Source organism: Choristoneura fumiferana, chromosome 8 (genome assembly GCF_025370935.1).
Source record: "Choristoneura fumiferana chromosome 8, NRCan_CFum_1, whole genome shotgun sequence".
Classification (NCBI taxonomy): Eukaryota; Metazoa; Arthropoda; class Insecta; order Lepidoptera; family Tortricidae; genus Choristoneura; species Choristoneura fumiferana.
This window is the reverse complement of record NC_133479.1, coordinates 11,176,007-11,196,692: the sequence shown is the minus strand read 5'-3', so window position 1 is coordinate 11,196,692 and position 20,686 is coordinate 11,176,007. Positions and strand designations below refer to the sequence as shown.

General features: G+C 35.4%; 3 protein-coding genes across 3 annotated transcripts; all 3 read right to left on the bottom strand.

Annotated features, from left to right (window-relative positions):
* Positions 1-6,276: 6,276 nt before the first annotated feature.
* Positions 6,277-8,658, bottom strand: LOC141430472 (uncharacterized). The gene is made up of 2 exons (XM_074091184.1): positions 8,556-8,658; positions 6,277-8,339 (listed from the first exon to the last, which is right to left on the bottom strand). The coding sequence occupies exons 1-2, from the start codon at positions 8,571-8,573 to the stop codon at positions 8,034-8,036; spliced, it is 324 nt and encodes a 107-aa protein (XP_073947285.1). The 5' UTR covers positions 8,574-8,658; the 3' UTR covers positions 6,277-8,033.
* A 308-nt stretch (positions 8,659-8,966) lies between these two features.
* LOC141430473 (uncharacterized) lies at positions 8,967-11,548 on the bottom strand. Its single transcript, XM_074091185.1, has 2 exons — positions 11,446-11,548; positions 8,967-9,298 (listed from the first exon to the last, which is right to left on the bottom strand). Exons 1-2 carry the CDS (start codon positions 11,455-11,457, stop codon positions 9,050-9,052), a joined length of 261 nt encoding a protein of 86 aa, XP_073947286.1. The 5' UTR covers positions 11,458-11,548; the 3' UTR covers positions 8,967-9,049.
* A 986-nt stretch (positions 11,549-12,534) lies between these two features.
* Positions 12,535-19,360, bottom strand: LOC141430234 (uncharacterized). Its single transcript, XM_074090831.1, has 3 exons — positions 19,258-19,360; positions 18,543-18,830; positions 12,535-12,867 (listed from the first exon to the last, which is right to left on the bottom strand). The coding sequence occupies exons 1-3, from the start codon at positions 19,267-19,269 to the stop codon at positions 12,664-12,666; spliced, it is 504 nt and encodes a 167-aa protein (XP_073946932.1). The 5' UTR covers positions 19,270-19,360; the 3' UTR covers positions 12,535-12,663.
* Positions 19,361-20,686: the final 1,326 nt, after the last annotated feature.

The window sequence follows — 20,686 nt, the reverse complement described above, 5'->3', positions numbered from 1 at the left end:
AAATATTCAACTTTAAATTGCAAATTTTCATTAAAATCGAGCGTCTAAAATCTAAACCGGTGGGTGGAAAATTTGAAAAAAATCATGATGGTAGTAGTAAAGTATATCAGGGTAAGGCCGCGAATTTTAACCAATGTGACATAGAAATAACATAAAAAAAATACGTGGCGTTACCATAAAACGTAACGCAAATTTTTATAAAGCCTAGATCAAACTGGTAAAAATTCCCATTAGATAACGTATGTATGAAAAAAAATACATGTCATATAATAAAGTGAAGTTTTTAGTTTTACTAGAACTTTCTGACGATACTGATCTTAAATCTGTCCTATATGAGATCTATAGAGCTAAACATGAGAATGTGGAAGTAGAAGTACCCTCTAGTTGACGAACATCTTTCCAAAAGTGTATCTTTACATGCCTCTCTAACACTGACAATAAGGTGCACATTTATAAGCATAACGAATTTGGATGTGGTTTTTTTTATTCGACTGGATGGCAAACGATCAAATGAGTAAGAGATCACCACCGCCCATAAAAATCTGCAACGCCAGGGGTATTGCAGACGCGTTGCCAACCTAGAGGCCTATGATGGGATACCTCACGTGCCAGTAATTTCACCGGCTGTCTTACTCACCACGCCGAAACACAACAGTGCAAGCACTGCTGCTTCACGGCAGGATTAGCGAGGAAGATGGTGGTAGCAATCCGGGCGGACCTTGCACAAGGTCCTACTACCTAGTTGTGAGCATGCTTGTGACTTCGACTGTACAAGCTATTAAATACCTCAAAGAAATGGCCAAAACCCTAAATCACAGGTTTTACCAATTTAGGAAGTAGTATCTTAGTTAAGTGGACAATGTAAAAAGATGTTTTTGGAAATAAATTATTATGATTATTAAGTTTAGGTAACAAATGAACTAAGTAGGTAAGTGAATCTCTCCGTTTGTCTCTCACTTTAAATACGCTATGCATGTAGCAGGACGTGAACACAGAACTCGCCACAATTCTCTTGTGCCGATCCCTGCACCTACAGATTAAAATTTATTTAACTTCAAAATATCCATCTAACTAACTTACTGTGCGTGCAATCATTGGAAACCTAATAATAAACTGGTGTAAGTTAGAATTTTTCTGTGTGAACTTCCCTTTACTACATTTTTTCGTTACGTTATGTACAAAATACGTAGCATTTTGTAAAAATGTAACGTAATCGTAACGAAAGTGTAACGTATTTTATACAAAAAATCGTTTATCATGGTGAATAACGACATTTTGAACATAATAACACATGCCACTTACATGGAAAAGATTACCCTATCGTATGAAAAAACAACCAGTTAAAAATAATCACTACTTACCCTTAAAATCGAACAAGCACTTTCGACGTTTTTTCGAAAAAAAACCTCCGCGTCACTTTTGATGGCTGTTTGTCAACAAACTGATGAGATTTATTTATCTCATCGATGTTGCCCTATTAGAGTATTAGTTGCCAGTGTACAAAAACAAATTTCTACCGAAATTGGCGTTAAAGGTAGCTTAATTAAGCGTCACCTAAGTATTCGTAACGAAAACGTGGTTTTTTGGCACGTGAAAAGAAATAAATATAAAACATGAAAATTATTTGATTATCATGATTCCGCAATCGGTAGGACTATCGTTATATCATAAAATTTTGTTTAAACAAAATCATGATCATGAGAAGTTAAATAGCATGAAAATAATGAGGTATTAAATACTCGTGGTCAAAAAAATAGTCAATTTTCGTTACGTTTTGGACGGTAATATATTTTTATTATTATTTTTTTAAAAGGGTTTAAATCAATTATCTCATTTGCGACCTTGAGAGTTTATATCGTGTCATATAATAAAAAAAAATTAAACCTCTAGGTGTTATCAGTTTTTTTTTATCAGCGTTCCAAATTTGAAACGTCCAAATTGGTCAAAATTCGCGGCCTTACCCATCAAACTTACAAGGAAAACTATAACGGTTAAGTTTTCTTGGGAATTATTAGTAGTTTAAGAGTAAATAGCAGCCTAAGGTATAAAATACACTTAAACTTGGAATATTCCGTACAAAATACGAAATCCTTAGAAAAATATTACTTAATTTTTAAGCAGCCGGTTTTTAAGCAGTGGTGTGGCCGCTCCTTTAATGTTGCCTTTTAAATAATTAATACAAATTTAATTTTTTAGGTGTTGGGTTAATAAAGCAATTGATGTAGGTACACATACGTCATAAAGGCGGTTAGACAGTTATTAGACAATATGTTGTCTCAGTTGCTTTTTTATGTGACCTTTTTGTTTTTCCTTTTTGTACAATAAAGAGTATAAACAAACAAACAAACAATATTAGAAAAATATTATAACTATGGATATACAAGGTGGGCCCTGTAACAGGAACAAAAAATTAAAGCACAGCTTCCATTTTAAATTATATTGTAACGGATAACTCACGTCTTAAACCGAGTTATCCGTTACAATATCATTTAATATGAGTGAGTCTCACGGTAGTTTTATGTTCACAGCTTCCATTCTTCATCTTGAGCTAATTTACGTGTAGTTCTACAACTTTTGAAAGTATTGCGAAATCCGTCATTTTATTACGTGATAGGCGATGTCATTTAGGCTATTGGATGCCGTATATTGATAATACCATTTAATTTGTTTGCAATAAACATAATGATAAAATAACTTAATTTTTGAAAGTTGCAGAACTGAAGCAGTTTCATTTGAGTAGCAGAACCTGTGTTTTATTTTTTTGCTCCTGTTACAGGGCCCACCCGGTATTCGAAAGAAGAACAGTTTAAGAAATGTACCTACTAATGAAATGTATTTGCTAATATTAATTACTTGTAACAAAAACTAAGAACTTACTAGTATTATAATATAATTTTTCTGTACGTGTGTTTGTCACCTATGTAACTCCTTCTTAACGGCTGGACAGATTCGGGTGAAATATTGCGTCTATTTCAAAAGGTTCCTAGATGGTTTGAAAACATAATTGGACCCGGTAAGTGGCGCAGGTGGCGGTTTTTTAAATTATATTTAATGTAGTGCTGCTTTTCCGGGCAGGACAACGTCTGCCGGGTCCGCTAGCATAATTATAAAACTATATGCTTATAGTTACACAAAGAATACATTACGCTTGGCTATTAAGCTATTTGTTTTATTTGCAAATTAGATTAACTGATCAAATTATTATGTTTCGATAAAATATGCACTTTGTTGTTATGCATTCTGTTTTAACTAAAAAGGTGAAAATTAGTAAATTGTTAATTTATGTAAATCATTACACATCCATTTGATCTACATAGCGACATACTGACTTAACATAAAAATTACCATCTTAACATTGTTCATGTATATATTATCTTTGTTCCAACAAGTGACCCTGAGAATTGTAGGCTTCGCGTCGACCACCGGCCCTATACCGGTTTTCCTATCGGGACCTTCACAAATAATGACACGTGTTTTATGCATTATACGTATCATTTATGGCTCCAATTAGAACAAGAATAAAAGCTGTGATTAATATGAGTATAACTACTGCTTGATTTTCATATCAAGAATCTTTTTAACTGTTTCTAATAATCTGATCTATTAAAATAATATTCGGTAATTTTGAGAGACATTTTTTGTCAAGTTTCAATTGATTAACAATTTTCATGGCAATATTCATTTTAACCTTGATACTTATCTAATGTAACAGTGGCTGGTTTAATAGGAATTTTAATTTGTTTATGCTATGTTATGGGGAAACGTAAAGAATGTGGTTTGATTTTCTTGATAGTAATGGACTAGATTAGATTAGATATTATTTATTGTAAAAACTGTGTACTTACATAAGATCACATGTCAAACATTAAGTATGTAGTATCAACAGTTTGCCCATTTCGGACGTACAATATTGTTTGTTGGTCTTAAAATGACATGCTATTCATTATTTGTGTTTCGCATGAAACTACAAACATTTACCCACTAGCCATTCTTTCAATTCCTTTTTGAACTTACTACTATCAAGCAACTTTATACATTCAGGTAAGTTATTAAATACTAGCTTATGCCCGCAGCTTCGCTCGCGTTAAATTTGGGGTAACGTAGATTTAATTTCTACGAATCTTTTTTTCGTGTTTTGATTGATTTTTCGGAGGATTACCTTTTTTACATATACAGACAGACGTTTCAGACAGATGGTGAAAATTTTCAAATTAAAAACCGGCCAAAAGCGTGTCTTTTAATTTGAAAATTTGGGACACGCCCGAAGTAGGGTTCCGTAGCCATTACGAAAAATTAAGTAATATTTTCTAAGGATTTCGTATTTTGTACGGAATATTCCAAGTTTAGGTATATTTTATACCTTAGGCTGCTATTTACTTTTAAACTACTAGTAAATCTAAAGCAAACTTAGTCGTTATAGTTTTCCTTGAAAGTTAGATATACTTACTAGCATCCACATTTTTTTCAAAATTTCCCACCCACCGGTTTAGATTTTAGGTGGGGGGACGTTCGATTTTAATGAAAATTTGCACAAGCTTGGATGAGAGAAAAAAATCACCCCCACTTTAGGTGTATGGGAGGTACAATATATATTTTTTGCATTTTTATTATACCAGTTTGTCGGCATAGTTTACATACCGGGTGTGGCCTGTAATACGAGCAAAAAATTAAAACATAGATCGTCCACGTCAAACTAAACAACATTAGTTCAGCGACTTTTAAAAATAAAAGTGTCTTTGAATTTTCCTTTTTTCATACAAATTAAATACTGCTATCAATGTACGCCATCCTAGAACACAACTGACGTCGTCTGACACGCTATAAATATCAAGCATTTCGCTTTACATTGCTTCTTCGAATAAACGTAAAAGTGTAATAAAATTTAAATAAAAACCGGCCAAGAGCGTTTCGCACACGCCCGAAATAGGGTTCCGTAGCCATTACGAAAAATTAAGTAATATTTTTCTAAGGATTTCGTATTTAATACGGAATCTTCCAAGTTTAGGTATATTTTATACCTTAGGCTGCTATGTATTCTTAAACTACTAGCAAATCTAAAGCAAAATTAGCCGTTATAGTTTTCCTTGAAAGTTTGATATACTTACTACCATCTTTATTTTTTCAAATTTTAGAGGGGGGGGGCGCTCGATTTTAATGAAAATTTGCACTTTTAAGTTGAGTATTTCGCAAATAAATCACTGAATCGAAAAATCGTGTTAGCAAACCCCTTGTTTCAAAAGACCTATCCAACGATACCCCACACTATAGGGTTGAATGAGAAAAAAAACACCCCCACTTTACGTCTATGGGATATTTTTTATTTTACCATTTTGTTCGCATAGTTTACATATATATCCGTGCAAAATTACAGCTTTCTAGCATTGATAGTCCCTGAACAAAGCCGTGGACAGCTTGACAGACAGATAGACAGACAGACAGACAGACAGACATGGCGAAACTATAAGGGTTCCGTTTTGCCATTTTGGCTCCGGAACCCTGAAAACTAATTATTTTTAAAAGTCGCTGAACTAATGTTGCTCAGTTTGACGAGGACGATCTATTAATTTTTCATCTCTGTCTCTCCCGTTCGGAAAAAATAATTTTCATGGGTAGATAGCCGGGTGGAAAATTGCGTTTTCATCTCTAGGGTGGAAGGTATTTTTTTTTTAATTTTTCGATTAGCCACGGAGTCGAAGATAATTGAGTTACGTCAATGACACTTTTTTCACGTTTCGGCCTGGCCATCTAGATGCATGTTGTGCGTGACCAAGAAGTTTATATACAACACTGGAGGTTGAACGCCGAACATCCGTTTGAAACAAGAAATTTGATCTTTATTACGTCACGAACATATTCCATCTCTTTCTTAAGTTAGGTTAAGAAAGAGATGGAAGTCATTCGTGAAATGTGAAAGAAAGAGATGGAATATATAAATAAGTAATAGGTCAAACTTCTTCGTTCGGCGTTCAACCTCCAGTTTTGTATATAAGCTCCTTGGTCGTGACAAACTCCATTTTTTTAATAGTCGATTGTGGCAAGTGGCCAGTCGAAAAGGTACCGTTGAAGGTTGGATATAAGTAAATTCAATTTATTATTCTCATTTTTTTGTAGTATTTTACTTTCCTCACAGTCAAAATGAAAAGAAGTGTCTAACTCGGGTGAAATTACCTATTTCCCCTCGGATTATTGGCGCTCTCACTTAGTTCGAGCGCCAGAAATATCTCGGGTGAAATGGGTCACTTTCCACCCTTGGTTATCAATCTACTATTTTAATAATAATAAATAATAATAATAATAATAATAATCGAAATTTTTATTCACCATCACAAACTAAAAATACAATACAAGACAGATAACATATACATAACATACCAACAACATACACATTAACATTTTAACATTTTGCTCATATTACAGGCCACACCCGGTATATATTCGTGCAAAATTACAGCTTTCTAGCATTGATAGTCTCTGAGCAAAGCCGCGGACGGACAGACAGACAAACAGACAGACATGGCGAAACTATAAGGGTTCCGTTTTTGCCATTTTGGCTACGGAACCCTAAAAATAGAGGAACGTACGGAAAATGAATCTTCAATGAAACAAATTGAACAACCTTTTCAATTGTGACGAAAAGAGGTCGAAATTATTTGAAACCGGAATACTAAAAAGGTCGTCAAGCCAGAAAGTCCCGCTGCTCTACTCGAATCGTAATTTTATAACTTAATTTTTGATCTGGAGCGATGGGCAACGAATGGGGCTCTGACGCGAATAGATAAGTTAAATAGGCAATCATTAAAGTGAGCCTACTATGCACGTAATAGGTTTAGAGTGGGCTAGCAAGATTTGCGGGTATACTAGGAGACGAGGCGACCCACTAGGTTTTCAAAATACGACACCGGATAAGCTCCTATTGGTCTACACCAGCGTTTCTTAACCTTTTTCAGTCCGCCGACCCCTAGACAATCAAGCATGATTTCAAGGACCCCTTAATAAAAAACAGGAATAAATTTAGGTCAATTTTTATTAATTTAAATGTCTATAGATAAGACGGCGGACCCCCTAATACATAATCGTGGACCCCCCAGGGGTCCGTGGACCACAGGTTAAGAAACGCTGGTCTACACACTGTGTGTAAGTTAGACACCTGATAACGCCTTGCCGGATCATTGTATTTATTGAGCTATATATTTACACACGTATGTATATGATATCCAAAACAATTAAATAATCATCTGAACTTCTAATTAACAGCACAGGGGGCCGAACAGCCGACCATATACAGCAAGGAAATGCTGCTAGCATCTTAGGGTCCATACCAACCATGAGGACTTTTATATACTTTATTTTTATTTTGTTATTACGGTTACTTTTTTATGTTTCATTGTTGTTTTAATTTGGAATTATTTTTTATTATTATCAATATCTATTTCAAAGATGTATGTAAAAGACAAGGGTAATAATAATTTACAAGTTCTACCTGGACCAGTGGCTTAATTTTATATGTGGCCGTCCGCTTGATAGCAATATGTTTAAATTCTGAGAACAAAGGTACTTAATTAAATGCATTTTATTCATATGTAAAAACTAGTAACATATAACTTTATTTACATGACCAAAAATGTAAGGGTATTACTGCAACATTAATTTATGATTGAAAGAATATGCATTTAGAATAAATAATTAATTCCATTGTATAAATAAGCCCTTCGCCGATTTAATAGCCACCAAGAGTCATCGGTTACATCAATTTGAGGCATATATAAGTAATTAAAAACAATGATATCACTGCAACAACATGTTGACAGTACTCAATTTAATATGGCGATAGTTGTGTCACAACCATAATAACAAGTCTCATTTGGTATGCCACCTGAAACACGGCAGTTTTGAATTTAAAACACTCCTCAATCAAGATAACATTATGACGCACTATAAAAGATAATATCAACACACCCACGGCCTATTAAAACAAAGAACTCAAGTACGTAAATATCGTCACAGCGTTAGTGTTACTTTACTAGTAATTTAATTTATCTTCGGTAGAACCAGTCAGCGTAGGCATACGGTAGGCTGTACGCGGAGCTGTATAAAGGCGCTGCGGCATTGTTGACTAGAGGTGCGTAATCTTGTATGCTGTAGGAGGAACCGTATGAGTACGCTGATACTGATGACATTGGGAAGCCAGCGGGCAGGGCCGCGGCCGGCGCCACCACCCCCGGAGGTGCTGATGCCACTAATGCTGCGGACGCGTACGGAGACACGAGGGGGGACCCCAGATATGGCGAACTGAAGACTAGGGGTTCAGCTACTGCTGACGCGAACACTGCTAGCACCAGCTGTGGATCAAGTACGAATAAATAATAACCTATATTAAAACCAATAATGTCAAAAAGGTAGAAGAATTTCCGTAACGATCCAGTTAAAGAACTTATTATTTTATTATGTTTTATAGTAATTAGAACAATGTATAGGTTCAAAATGTTACTTTAATTATTTGCTATACTGGAGTTGTACCATGAAAAAAGGGTATGTGAAATAATTGTTATACTCACCATTAAAATCCGCGTCATGTTTAAATTTTGTATTTTTTTAGGAGAATTAGTAACACCGACTGCTGAAACAGTTGTCTTTGCAATACAGTAAATACGAGGATGTCCTTACTTATATACATACTTGTGTTCGGCTGTAAAAGAAACAGTAACGAATGGATATCAGTGTGAAAGAATCGACTCTTTCAAAACTAATACCAAGGTCTCGTCGAATGGTCCAGCCCGTAACAAAAGAATGTATAATCACAACCGAAATAAATGAACCGTCTGTCCCACCAAAAACTACGTCCATCCCATTGACCTTGTGTTCTAGAGACGTTTAAAGTGACAAAAGTTAAACGTATTCAGAAACATTAGAAATAATGGCAGTGTGCACAACCACGTCTTATATTTTTATGTCGAAATTAAACACAGTTGTTTAAATTTATAATAGTTTATTGTTAAACATTAATACAACACGACTCGTTATCCATTAGAATTCCCAGTTTGAAATGTTTTTAACGTTTCAGATAGAAGGAGTAGGGGCTGGCAGCGTAGGAGTATGGGCTAGCTCCGTAACCGACCGGGGCGGCGGCGTAAGGAGAGTACGCGGAGTAGGCTACTGGGGACGCGTAACCGGAGTACGCTACAGGTGCGGAGTACGCCAGAGGAGAGCCGTAGGAGTAAGCCAAGGGGGAAGCGTACGCCACTCCTCCCCACGGCTTAGCGGCGGCGAAGCCTACGACTGCGGCGAAGATAGCGAACACCTGAAAATAAGTCTAGATGTAGAAGGTTTATTTTATTTTTGTACTTGTTTACCCGCGGCTTCGCATGCTTAAACTATTAGACCTAACAGTTTAATTAAATTTCTGGGATTTTGTCGAATTTCCGTGAATATATCGGGATTGTCTACAAACCAAATTTAATCCGAATCCGTCCAGCCGTTTTAGCGTGAAGGAGTAACAAACATACACACAGACACTCACACTATCTATCGCATTTATAATATTGTATTGTAGCCTACATTACATACTATTTTAACCTAACGTACCTATGTTGGACGAGATTTAATTTACCAGCATTTAAGTTTCATGACATGACAGAATAGATAGGGTTAAATTAATACTTTGTGTCCCTAACGAACTGAATAGATAGTGCCTAAGTTGAACTATTGTTGTCGAATGTAAGTAGATAGTTTCTTAACAAATTGAGCGTCCTTTGTGATGAAAATTCTTTTGTGCACGTGGGGTTATCAGTAACTCTTTATTCAAACTAATTTAGTGGCCAAAGTTATTGAAGTCTGAAGTTAAGTTAGTTCATTAATGTCTCCTATCTCCTGTCTCCTTAACTTTTTTTTCAGTTAACTTGATTTTTGGGTCACTTTAGATACATATATTTAATAGAAACGTCGTAGGGTCGTAGGTGATAATTTTTCGCAATATAATGGTTTTTTGTTGGCTATTTCATTTTCGATAGGTACAAGCTTTTTCTAGGGTTCCGTAGCCTAAATGGAAAAACTGAACTCTTATAGTTTCGCCATGTCTGTCTGTCTGTCCGTCCGCGGCTTTGCTCAGGGACTATCAATGCTAGAAGGCTGTAACTTTGCACAAATATATATGTAAATTATGCCGACAAAACGGTACAATAAAAATTAAAAAAAAAAAACTAAAAAAGATAGACGTGAAGTGGAGGTGTTTTTTTTTTCTCTAAAACCTTATAGTGTAGGGTATCGTTGGATAGGTCTTTTAAAACTATTAGGGGGTTGCTTCAACGTTTTTTCGATTCAGTGATTTGTTTGCAAAATATTCAACTTTAAAGTGCAAATTTTCATTAAAATCGAGCTGCCCCCTCTCAAACCTAAACCGGTGAGTGGAAAATTTAAAAAAAAATCAAGATGGTAGTAAGTATATCAAACTTACAAGGAAAACTATAACGGTTAATTTTTCTTGAGAATTATCAGTAGTTTAAGAGTAAATGGCCTAAGGTATAAAATATACACCTAAACTTGGAATATTCCGTACAAAATACTAAATCCTTAGAAAATATTACTTATTTTTTTCGTAATGCCTACGGAACCCTATTTCGGGCATGACCGACACGCTCTTGGCCGGTTTTTTGATGATTGCGTACTAGTACCAAAATTATATAATTATGTCAATTCGATCTCTAAACTGGCGAACAGCTAGTTAAATGGGACTTGCAAGATTTGAAGACAATTTACTTACATATTAATATGAACATTGCAAATTAAGCAAAAGCATCTAAAAAATATATCTGAAAGTGCCACTGAGGTGACATATTTGAACAAGGCTCTACAGGTCCGCGATTCAAATTCGTTGATATAAAACAGTGACGTGGAGTAAATATTTTCGTTAACAGCCCAAAAAGTGAGAGCAGTGTGAGTTAAGTATGACTTCACAATACAATTCCTCTGAATCGTAACTATACACAAGTTTTGCCATAGGTACTTATTATTAAATGGTTGTCCACAGTTCCTAACTACCCATTACCCATCCATTCCAAAATTAAAAGTCGATTCGGTCACTAATAGTGAATAAGCAATGCTAATATTGTAAAACTGTGATAACATCGTAAAATTAAAAGTTCTGACTCCTTAACTCAAAAAACCTTTTTTAATTTGAGATTAGCAGTTAAAATAAATTAGATAATGTGCTAACTTTTTTTTTAAATAAACAGTTAAAAAACATGTTTAAAAAATTAAGACAATCCCATGGGAACCGAGTTGTTACATTGTCATGCCACTGCACTGATACCTATATGTACAAGCAAACTTACGTACCTACTGAGACCAACCAAACATAGGAAGGTAAAATACTTAAATCATCTTAAGTAGTAAATGAAAACCAATATGAAAAATGAACTCGTGCTCGTAATGATTTATAAATTTCCTTACCAGCTTGAACATGGCTGAGGGTAAGTTGTAAATTGTAGAATTCACAAGAAAATCACGAAATCGAATGATGACACCGTCACCCCGCACGCCTATTTTATACGAATTCGCAAAACTTGCATGTAATTGCTGACAACCGACAATATAAACCTTTTGCTTTAGATTAAAGATTGAATTTGTATTAGTAAAAAAAACAATGAAAGATTTATTTTATGTCATACATTCAATCCAAGGCCAATTCGCCAAAACTGGATCAATTAACTACTCGCTGCCGTTTGATAAATGCAAAAAATATATATATTGAGGAAGTGATGCTGATGTCAAAGAACGCAGAGCTAACATGATGCTTGTTTTAAAATATATCGTAATGTGAAAGTGACTTGGTCTCTCTTAGTCAAATTCCATGCGTTTGTTTTGTTTTTCGCATAAAGTGGACGAAGAGATTTTCGTGAATTTGGCAAAAATATCGTTTTCATATTAAGATAGAAATCTATAGTTGCCATCCAACCATACTTTTTGTCTGGAAAACATGCATTATACTTACGATTACAAACGAAATTAACATAGATGAAATTGTGGAAAAGTAGATAGTTATGTTTACATAAGGTTGATAGTGAGAAAAAGAAGCAGTCATTATTGTGACTTCAAATTCTAACGTATTGTATTTAAATGCTAAGTACCTACTTTTTGGATAGCTGCCAATTGTTGTACTGATATATAACTGAACGTTCCTTCCAGAATACAAAACTTGTGTTTAGGTTCATGCTAGGCACGTATATTAAATACTACATTAGATGTGTAATGTGTAATAAACTTTAAGATTTTATGATCGTAACCAATCAAATTTCCATTATAATTGTTAAAAAAAAATGCAAACCTAATATAGATCCTAGAAAATCCAAGTACTATATTTCTTACTGTTTGCTAAATAGTTATGTAAACGTTTCATAAATTATTTTTTGCTTTTTATCCGGGATTTGAACTTAATCTCTCAGTGATCTCATGATTTTTTGCTTACCAAGAAATGGATAGTAATATCTACGAAGGAGAAAGATAATTTATGGTTTTAAATATCAGAATAAACTCACAGAATAAGTAAATAATTCATCTTTAATCGGCAATATTGTTACGATGGGCGTGGGTCGTATATTATTCATTACATCATAGTCTCAAAAAAACGATAAATAAATAATTTACTTTAAAAAAAATTGAGTCTGATCTTTAGAGGTAGTATGCGGAGTAGGGCGAAGCGTAGGTATAGGCAGAGTAGGCTACTGGCGCGGTGTAGGCGCTGTAGGCGGAGTAGGCTAGGGGCGCGGTGTAAGCGGCCGCCACGGGCGCGGTGTACGCCGCCGCCACAGGAGACGCGTAGCTCACCACCAGTGGCTTAGCCGCAGCCACGGCCAGGAAACAAGCGATGATCAGCTGGAAAACGAAAACAAAATTAAGTTTAATATTACCAACTTACGACAGGTCAAGATGACAACCTATTTGTGTTACTTGCGGGATGTTATTCTGGCATGCTTATGTAAACCAGTGCATTGTCACCACAATGACTGGTATGCTTTACCTGGTTGTGATTTGCGGGAAGGTAGAGCGGTGAGCAAGAAAAAATACAGGCAATAATATATAGTCAAATCAGCTCCATAAACGTCTAGATATTTTTAGGGTTTGTACTTAGGTTTTATTTAGTATCATCTGTCCCGGTGACTATGCACCTCTTAGTAATGAAATCTTGCGAGTCGAATTAGACCTATTTTAGCAGTTGAACTGACTTGAAATAATAGTACTTACCTATTTATAATATGTTGTTTGTATCTCAGTACAACTAAAAATTCAATAAAAAGTACATTCAGATAGAAAGGTCGAATAAAAAATGAAAGTTGAATTTATAAAACCTTTTTTTCGAGCCCTGTTTGTGAAAACACCTGACCTAGGTGCCACATTAAAACGTTTTCCTTATAAAATCCCTTAATCAAGCCAGCAAAATGTTTAATTTCGATACTTACAGCTTTGAACATATTGATTGGTTGTTGAGAATGCTAGTGTAACACTGATTGTTGTGTGGTTTACAGGCTGTTTTATACGATTGGCAGATGACCCCCATTGTTGGCGGCGCCTGCGCACCTCGGCAGCGTGCGCGGGACCTCAACGCGACTTGAATTACTTAGATTGCGCTGCAAGTTGGTGATTCACAGGGTGATGATTATAAATTGACAGACATTTTTGATATAGCGAAGTCGGTACCTACTTTTGGCATCGTTGCCATACATATCATAGGTATGCTAAATAGTATTGTTAGCTACTAGATACAGGTTTTTCTATTGAATTTCTCACCTATGATGAGTTTTGTGACGTTTCGAGTTGACAGTTATAGAGATGTACCATTTATCGAGTGAACTATCAACTTTCCTAAGAGTTCCTATTTTTGGAAAAGTTGCATTATATTTTAAAAAACAATATTTTTCCAGTTTTCCGCCCACGGCTTCATTCGCGTGAAACGTGTAAAGTCTGGTTACATCAGCTAATAGAGATCGTTATCAACGTGCAGTTTTCATAGCAAAGTATGGTCGGCAAACAAATAAAATATAAACCTACCTACCTAACTCGATTAGCAACGTTTTCAATCGCCATCAATGGGCCACCGTTATTTCGTTCTCGCTCGAAATAATCCCTCAAACGAATGACAAACTCCCGACTTTGGGAGTTCAAAACAGTCTTTTTAGACCGTTTCGGCAATTTAAAAAAAAATTACAACAAACTTAACGAAAAGCAAAAGTCAACAATAATATTAACAGAAATGAACAATAACAAAATACAATGCAAAGAAAACTCGTAACAAGGCAGACGCACTCGTACTGACAGTGATACTGACATGCACTTGGCCACAAGATGGTTGCGGTCGCGTTCCAAATAGCCGCGTTTACAAAATCTTGCCAGTTTTGTTTAAAAATTTAAAATATCTTAGTGTAGGTACATTGTTATCGAATAATGAACCGCGGCAATTGACGATAATGTTGTGTCACGTCACTACCTCTGTTCCGTTTCACACATTGCGTCATTTAAAAAAAAAAAAATCTATCGTTTTCAATGGACTCTATTTAATGAACACTGATATTGCTATATATTAAAAAAAAGTACAGTTTAATATTTTGTGGAAAAATAGTATGAGTAACTCGATAAATTTTCAAGTGTCACAGAACTCATCATAGGTGAAAAATTCTATAATTAGCTGGAAATATTTATGGTAAATTATTTTAAGGATATAATGACAATAGTAGTCAGGCTAAGTCAAAAGTTGGGATATAATTTAAACAGCAGCAATAATTGAGTGAAGGCCGTAATTGGTATAATTTCATTTTATGGCATTTGATAATTTCAATACTTAGGTACAGTCAGGGGCATAAATATCTATACAGCTATAGCGTCAAATATATGTAGGTACGCATTGACCATAATGTATAGATATTTTTGACATCTTGGTAATTTTTGTACGTTATATTTATGACCTTGACTGTACCTAAAATTACATAAATTTTCTTAAATTTTTTACAGCTCTAATTTGGAATTTGTAAGTGGAATATAATTCATTGTGTATCGTAATACAGCAATATTTATTTTTCCGACAAAAGGGCTTTTAAACGATAGGCAATCGTTTCATAATTCTTTTCACTTTTTAGGCAGTACAAAATACATAAGTTGGAAAAAAATATGGGTTCCATTTGGACCGTATTTATTTCAGGGGTCTCATCATTGTTAGCATACATAAAATCTTAAAATAATGATTAAAATTTTAAATTGACATGATATATTTAATTAATTGGCCAATTATTGGACAGCACACCATGATCTGCAAAAAAACCAACTGAAAAAGAAATCCTAATTCCCTTGACGCGCACATCAACATTAAAAATATACAAAGATCACATAACGTAATCAGCGGCCCATTTTATTTTAACGAACCGCCTGTAACATTGGCAGCGTCACAATTCGTCGCCCAATCAAGGTCGTAATGGGCAGTCATAAGTATTGTAGAACATTCTATCGTATGTGATTGTACCTTTAATTGCTGCCACATCCTTTATCTATGGTGCCTTAGGGACGTTCAAGGCTGCGATTAAAAAGTTACCTTGAACCTTACCTTGAAGAGGTGACGTTTGATTTTATAAGCGCCGTTTTTAGGTGTCGTTGCTTATAACTTGCTAATATATATAATTCTTATTAGTGATAATTAGGTACAAACGTTTCGCAAAAGGATTGATACGTCTGAAATGCCTTGCTGTTAAGCTTACCTATTTGCATGAAGACGTGAAAGCGGCGTAAGCTGTGGCCAATTCGATCATCTATTAAATAACATTTTTTTCGTTTATCTACTCTCTTTTTCTAGTTTTTTTTTAAAGTTTTATTTACATCTCTCGATTTGAATTATCCTACATTTATTACAAACTGAAATTTGTTTAGTTCCTGTTATTAAAATGAAATTATTGTCTACTTCATAAGCTTAATTGAGATTAGTTAAAGAGTCAGTGAAAATCAAAATTGTTTTTTATAGTTTAATCTACCACCGGCTCGGGAAACCTCTGATGAGAAGAATTCCGCAAGAAATTCAACAAAGTGTAGGAAGATACATAAGCAATATTTTTTTTTCACTTACACGTTATTTCAAATAAAGGATTGTTAATGCGGATCGGTTTTTTTTCCAAACATCCCTGTCAATGCTATAATCATTAATTTTAATTGTTGTTTGATCGTTGATATTTCATACAATTTTGTTATTATACCTGAGTGTAGGCAATGTCCCAGAAACTACTGTTTGGTTTTAGCCAGTCTTTAAGGTGGAACTTCAGGCTTTCTTCAAACTTATCGATTATTGAGAGGCATGGACAGAAGGGACTTATCGACGTTAGTGGGAAAATCACATATATATATACTTTTTCATACGTATATAATTAGTTCAAATAAATAAAACGACGGCAAAGTTATATTCTCTATTTCTTAAAAAAATCTTAAAGATCCCGAAGTTGTAATTAGTCTAAATGCCCTCTTACATAAACGTGCCGTCGCAGCTACCGTATTTTTTAACTGCAAAAGTAGCAGAGCTCAACCAAGTCGCGATTTCTGTGACGTGAGATCCCCACTCTAGTGAGTTGAGTGTTACTTATAAAACTATTGTTGATTTTAAGAATAAAATACATTGACGTTTAATTTAATATTTAAAGCTGGATTAGAATTAACACATTCTAAAAATAAATAACTTAGTTACATATAAATATACATGAATAACTTTACATTTTAGGGAAGTAAACATTGTTACTATTTTTAGTACACTTGGAAGGGACAAATGAAAACGTTGTTGATACAGCGATTATGTTGACAATAATGCTATTTTCATTCAGTCAATACAAAATTAGCATAAATTGAACGCTTATGTTAAACGGTTTTATTCAAATACTGTCTCAAATTACTTGTTTTAAGGTTCCGGTTTACGTATCAAATATTTAGACAACTAGCGATAGTTAAGGTTTTTCTCACTTATTTTTAGTGTTTCTTCGTTCGTAGATTTTACGTCAAAATTCACGACTTCGACAATGACAACTCTTAATAAGTTAAAGCCTCAGGTTAAAGCAGTTAAAGTACAAAGCTTTTGAAAGAGGTCGTAAGCTCGTAGAGTAACCCATTTGTAGGGTGTATAGCCGTGGTGGCCTAGTGGTTTGACCTATCGCCTCTCAAGCAGGGGGTCGTGGGTTCAAACCCCGGCTCGCAGCTTTGAGTTTTTCGAAATTCATGTGCGGAATTACATTTGATATTTACCTATATATACGAGCTTTGCGGTGAAGGAAAACATCGTGAGGAAACCTGCACAAACCTGCGAAGCAATTCAATGGTGCGTGTGAAGTTCCCAATCCGCACAGGGCCCGCGGGGGAACTATGGCCCAAGCCCTCTTGTTCTGAGAGGAGGCCTATGCCCAGCAGTGGGACGTATATAGGCTGGGATGGAGGGTGTATAGATTCAGGCGTTACTTTGCGGAGATCCATGTTAAAATAAATGGAATATCTGTCTTGCTCAACCGCCAAGTAGTGAGGCCAAGTCGTGCGAAACAGACACGTTTGAGTTGGAAAAAATGTTTTTTTCATGCAATTTAACCCGCCCTCCCTCCGCATGCATTGGTTATTTACGTTTTTTATGCGGAGGGAGGGCGGGTTAAATTGCATGTAAAAACATTTTTCCAACTCAAACGTAGCTGTTTCGCACGACTTGGCCTCACGTGGCGGAGAAGCAAGACAGATATACCATTTATTTTATTAGTAGGGTGGCAAAGAATTTCTGTTAAAAGTTATTTTCGAAATAAAACATATCAAAGATCCACGTAAGCGTCAGCGTCTGCTGTTCCACGTAAGCGTGACTTAGATAATTGTCACCGCTATCAATTACTAAAATAGAAACATTTGTACAGTCAAGTGCACAAATATGTTTCTATCTATTCGAATCGCTCAAAATATACGTCGCTTATTCAGAGCAAATCGGCTGTGATAAATGGACAGAAGTGTGATCCTTTGAGGGTTTTGTTTTTTAATTTTGAGGTACGGAACCCAAAAAAGACTGTTTGCTCGTGTGTTCACCAGTTCTGAAAATAACTTACCTATATTTTTATGCATAATCTCTGTTTAGAATGGGTAAAGAAAGTGTGCGTCGCGCCACGCGCATTGTAAGGTTCCGTATAAACACCGTAACAATAAATATTCAATATTAGTTTGTTATATTTTTTTCAGGAACTACTGAACTGAATTCGATGTGGTGTTTTGTATAGTTTTAGTATCATTTTATGGTTCTTAAGAATATGAGATATTGGATAAGCCACCCTGTTGTGGTGCAATGACCATTAATAATCTACTATTATAGATGTCTGAGAAATTACTGAACCGAAATCAATATATTTTTAAGCACGCTGAAATTCGATCGTTTACTTCATTTTATTTTCTCGTTCCTAAAAAGTTCCTAATTTGTAGGTAGTTAACCCTTTTACGAGAAACAAAAGACAGTTACTTAGAGTACTTCAGTAATTTTATTTTGTTTCAATTTAAACATCACAGTCAATTCATTTACGAAGGTAGGCAAACGCTGGTGCAGAGTACGCTGCAGCGTAGGGTGCAGCATAAGCAGGATACGCCGCTGCATAGGGAGCGGCGTACGCGGCAGCCACTGGTGCAGTGTAAGCAGCGGTGTAGGCCGCCGCAACTGGCGCAGTGTAGGCTGCTGCTACTGGTGCAGTGTAGGCTGCTGCTACTGGTGCAGTGTAGGCAGCTGCTACTGGTGCCACCGCGGGGTAAGCCACGGAGTGGATGCCGGGTTTGGCCGCGGCGACGGCGAGAAGAGCAGTGAAGGCCACCTGTTGGACAATATTTCACGAGCTAAGTTTTTGTTGTATGTAAGTAGTAGTAATCGAATCTGTTAGCTGCAAAACTCAATTTTAAGAAATAAGTATGACGTATGTCTAAAGTTCACCGGTTCATTCATGCAAAACAAGAAACAAGAGCAAACATTTTAACAAGCGTCTCGCCTTACTTCAATGTAAAGTTTAAGTACTTAGTACGTGACATGACAGCTATGACGTTCTCACAATACTGCAAACATTTGTTTTGAACCGATAGGCAAATTTGAAGACGTCATCTAAATCAGATCACTCGGGTATAATGCAGTTTAGTTATATTTAAATTTCCCTAACTTTGTTAGAACGTGATCGGCATAATAAAACTTTCGTAAACGAAAGAGGTGAAGCCTACTTATGTTGAAGTTTGGCATAAATAATATATTACCAGTTTGAACATGTTGAACTTAGGTTGGTTTGAGTTGGTAGGTAAGTAGGGTAAGCTGAGGAGCGAATGATGTCTACACTAAAATGTAGTTGGTTTAAATACTCTTACGAATCAGAATTGTTTCAAGATGGAACGGGGGCTGGTTGGCTTGCGCATTGGTGATGCTCCGAATTCAAGATAGCGATCTTGGATGCAATTATGCCAGAGTGAACAAAATTAATAATTTGTGAAACTTTAATTTTAGTTTATCTTTTTTAATACATATCTAAATACTACATATATCATGCTTTATTACACACAAGTAAATGAAACAACTAACCTGTAGACAAAGGTAATATTGCCCAAATTCTGGACTAAGAGGTCCGCGATTTCATTTGCCAAGAATTCGTTTATCGCTATCCCGCGGGAACTATACAGTTATCGGGATAAATAACTATCTTAAGTATCTATGTATGGGTCCTGGAAAGTCTTAAAATATCTCCATATTTACCAAATTTAATTTAAATCGGTTCACAGTAAAGTGACAGACATGATGTAAAAACATACTTACTCACTTTCACGTTTTTTTAAGGATTTGTGACAAACTAGGCAGTCATTGAGTTAAAAGTTTGAACATGGCATTCTATCTGTCAAATTAGAAATATAAACATTTATTTCGATTCTTGGTTCCCTTCAGCATAGTTCGTCGCGTTGGGCATGCAAGTCCAGTAGCGTTGCATCAGAGGTTAGCCCGCGCGTGTCTGTGGTGACAATCCACTATAGTAATTGAGCAACGACATCTGGAGGTCAATGTGCGTATTCATATCTAATCTAACTATATAAGGTCATTATGGTTTATTTACCCGTGATATAGCAATTCAAAACGTTTGTGACGTTAGCCCTTTTGTTGGAACGGCTAGGCTGTTTCATTCGCCAACTGTCTTTACTTACAGCTTGATAGCACCATAAGTATGTTCTGTAATAGCTATAAGAAATCTGAATGCGGCAATTCCTTTCTTTTACATAGTGAAGATCTTAAGGGAGAAAGGAAGGGCATTAAACTCGATGGCAATTAAAGCTTATAATAAAATAAATGATCAATTAAAAAATGAGGAACATGATATTAAATTTAACAAACTACTGAAGCAATTCTTGATAAAAAAAAGTTATTACTCGCTTGAAGAATATTTTAACGAATAATTATCACAAAGTATGGCCTACCTAATCGAAAATTAAATTAAAAAATGTTTTACCAATGCCATTGTTTACACACTCAAAACAAGATAAGACTATATGACATTATGATAGTAATATTAAATCGTCCTGACACCTTTACCTGATACCTTTAGCATAACATCATCATCATCATCATCAGCCGGAAGACGTCCACTGCTGAACAAAGGCCTCCCCCTTAGACCGCCACAATGAACGACAACTCGCCACTTGCATC

Excerpts from the sequence above, each read along its gene's own strand:
- LOC141430234 (XM_074090831.1), bottom strand. Across the intron at positions 12,868-18,542 it reads CGTTTGCCTACCTTCGTAAA|CTGATCATCGCTTGTTTCCT; the intron begins TGAATTGACTGT and ends TTCGTTTTCCAG.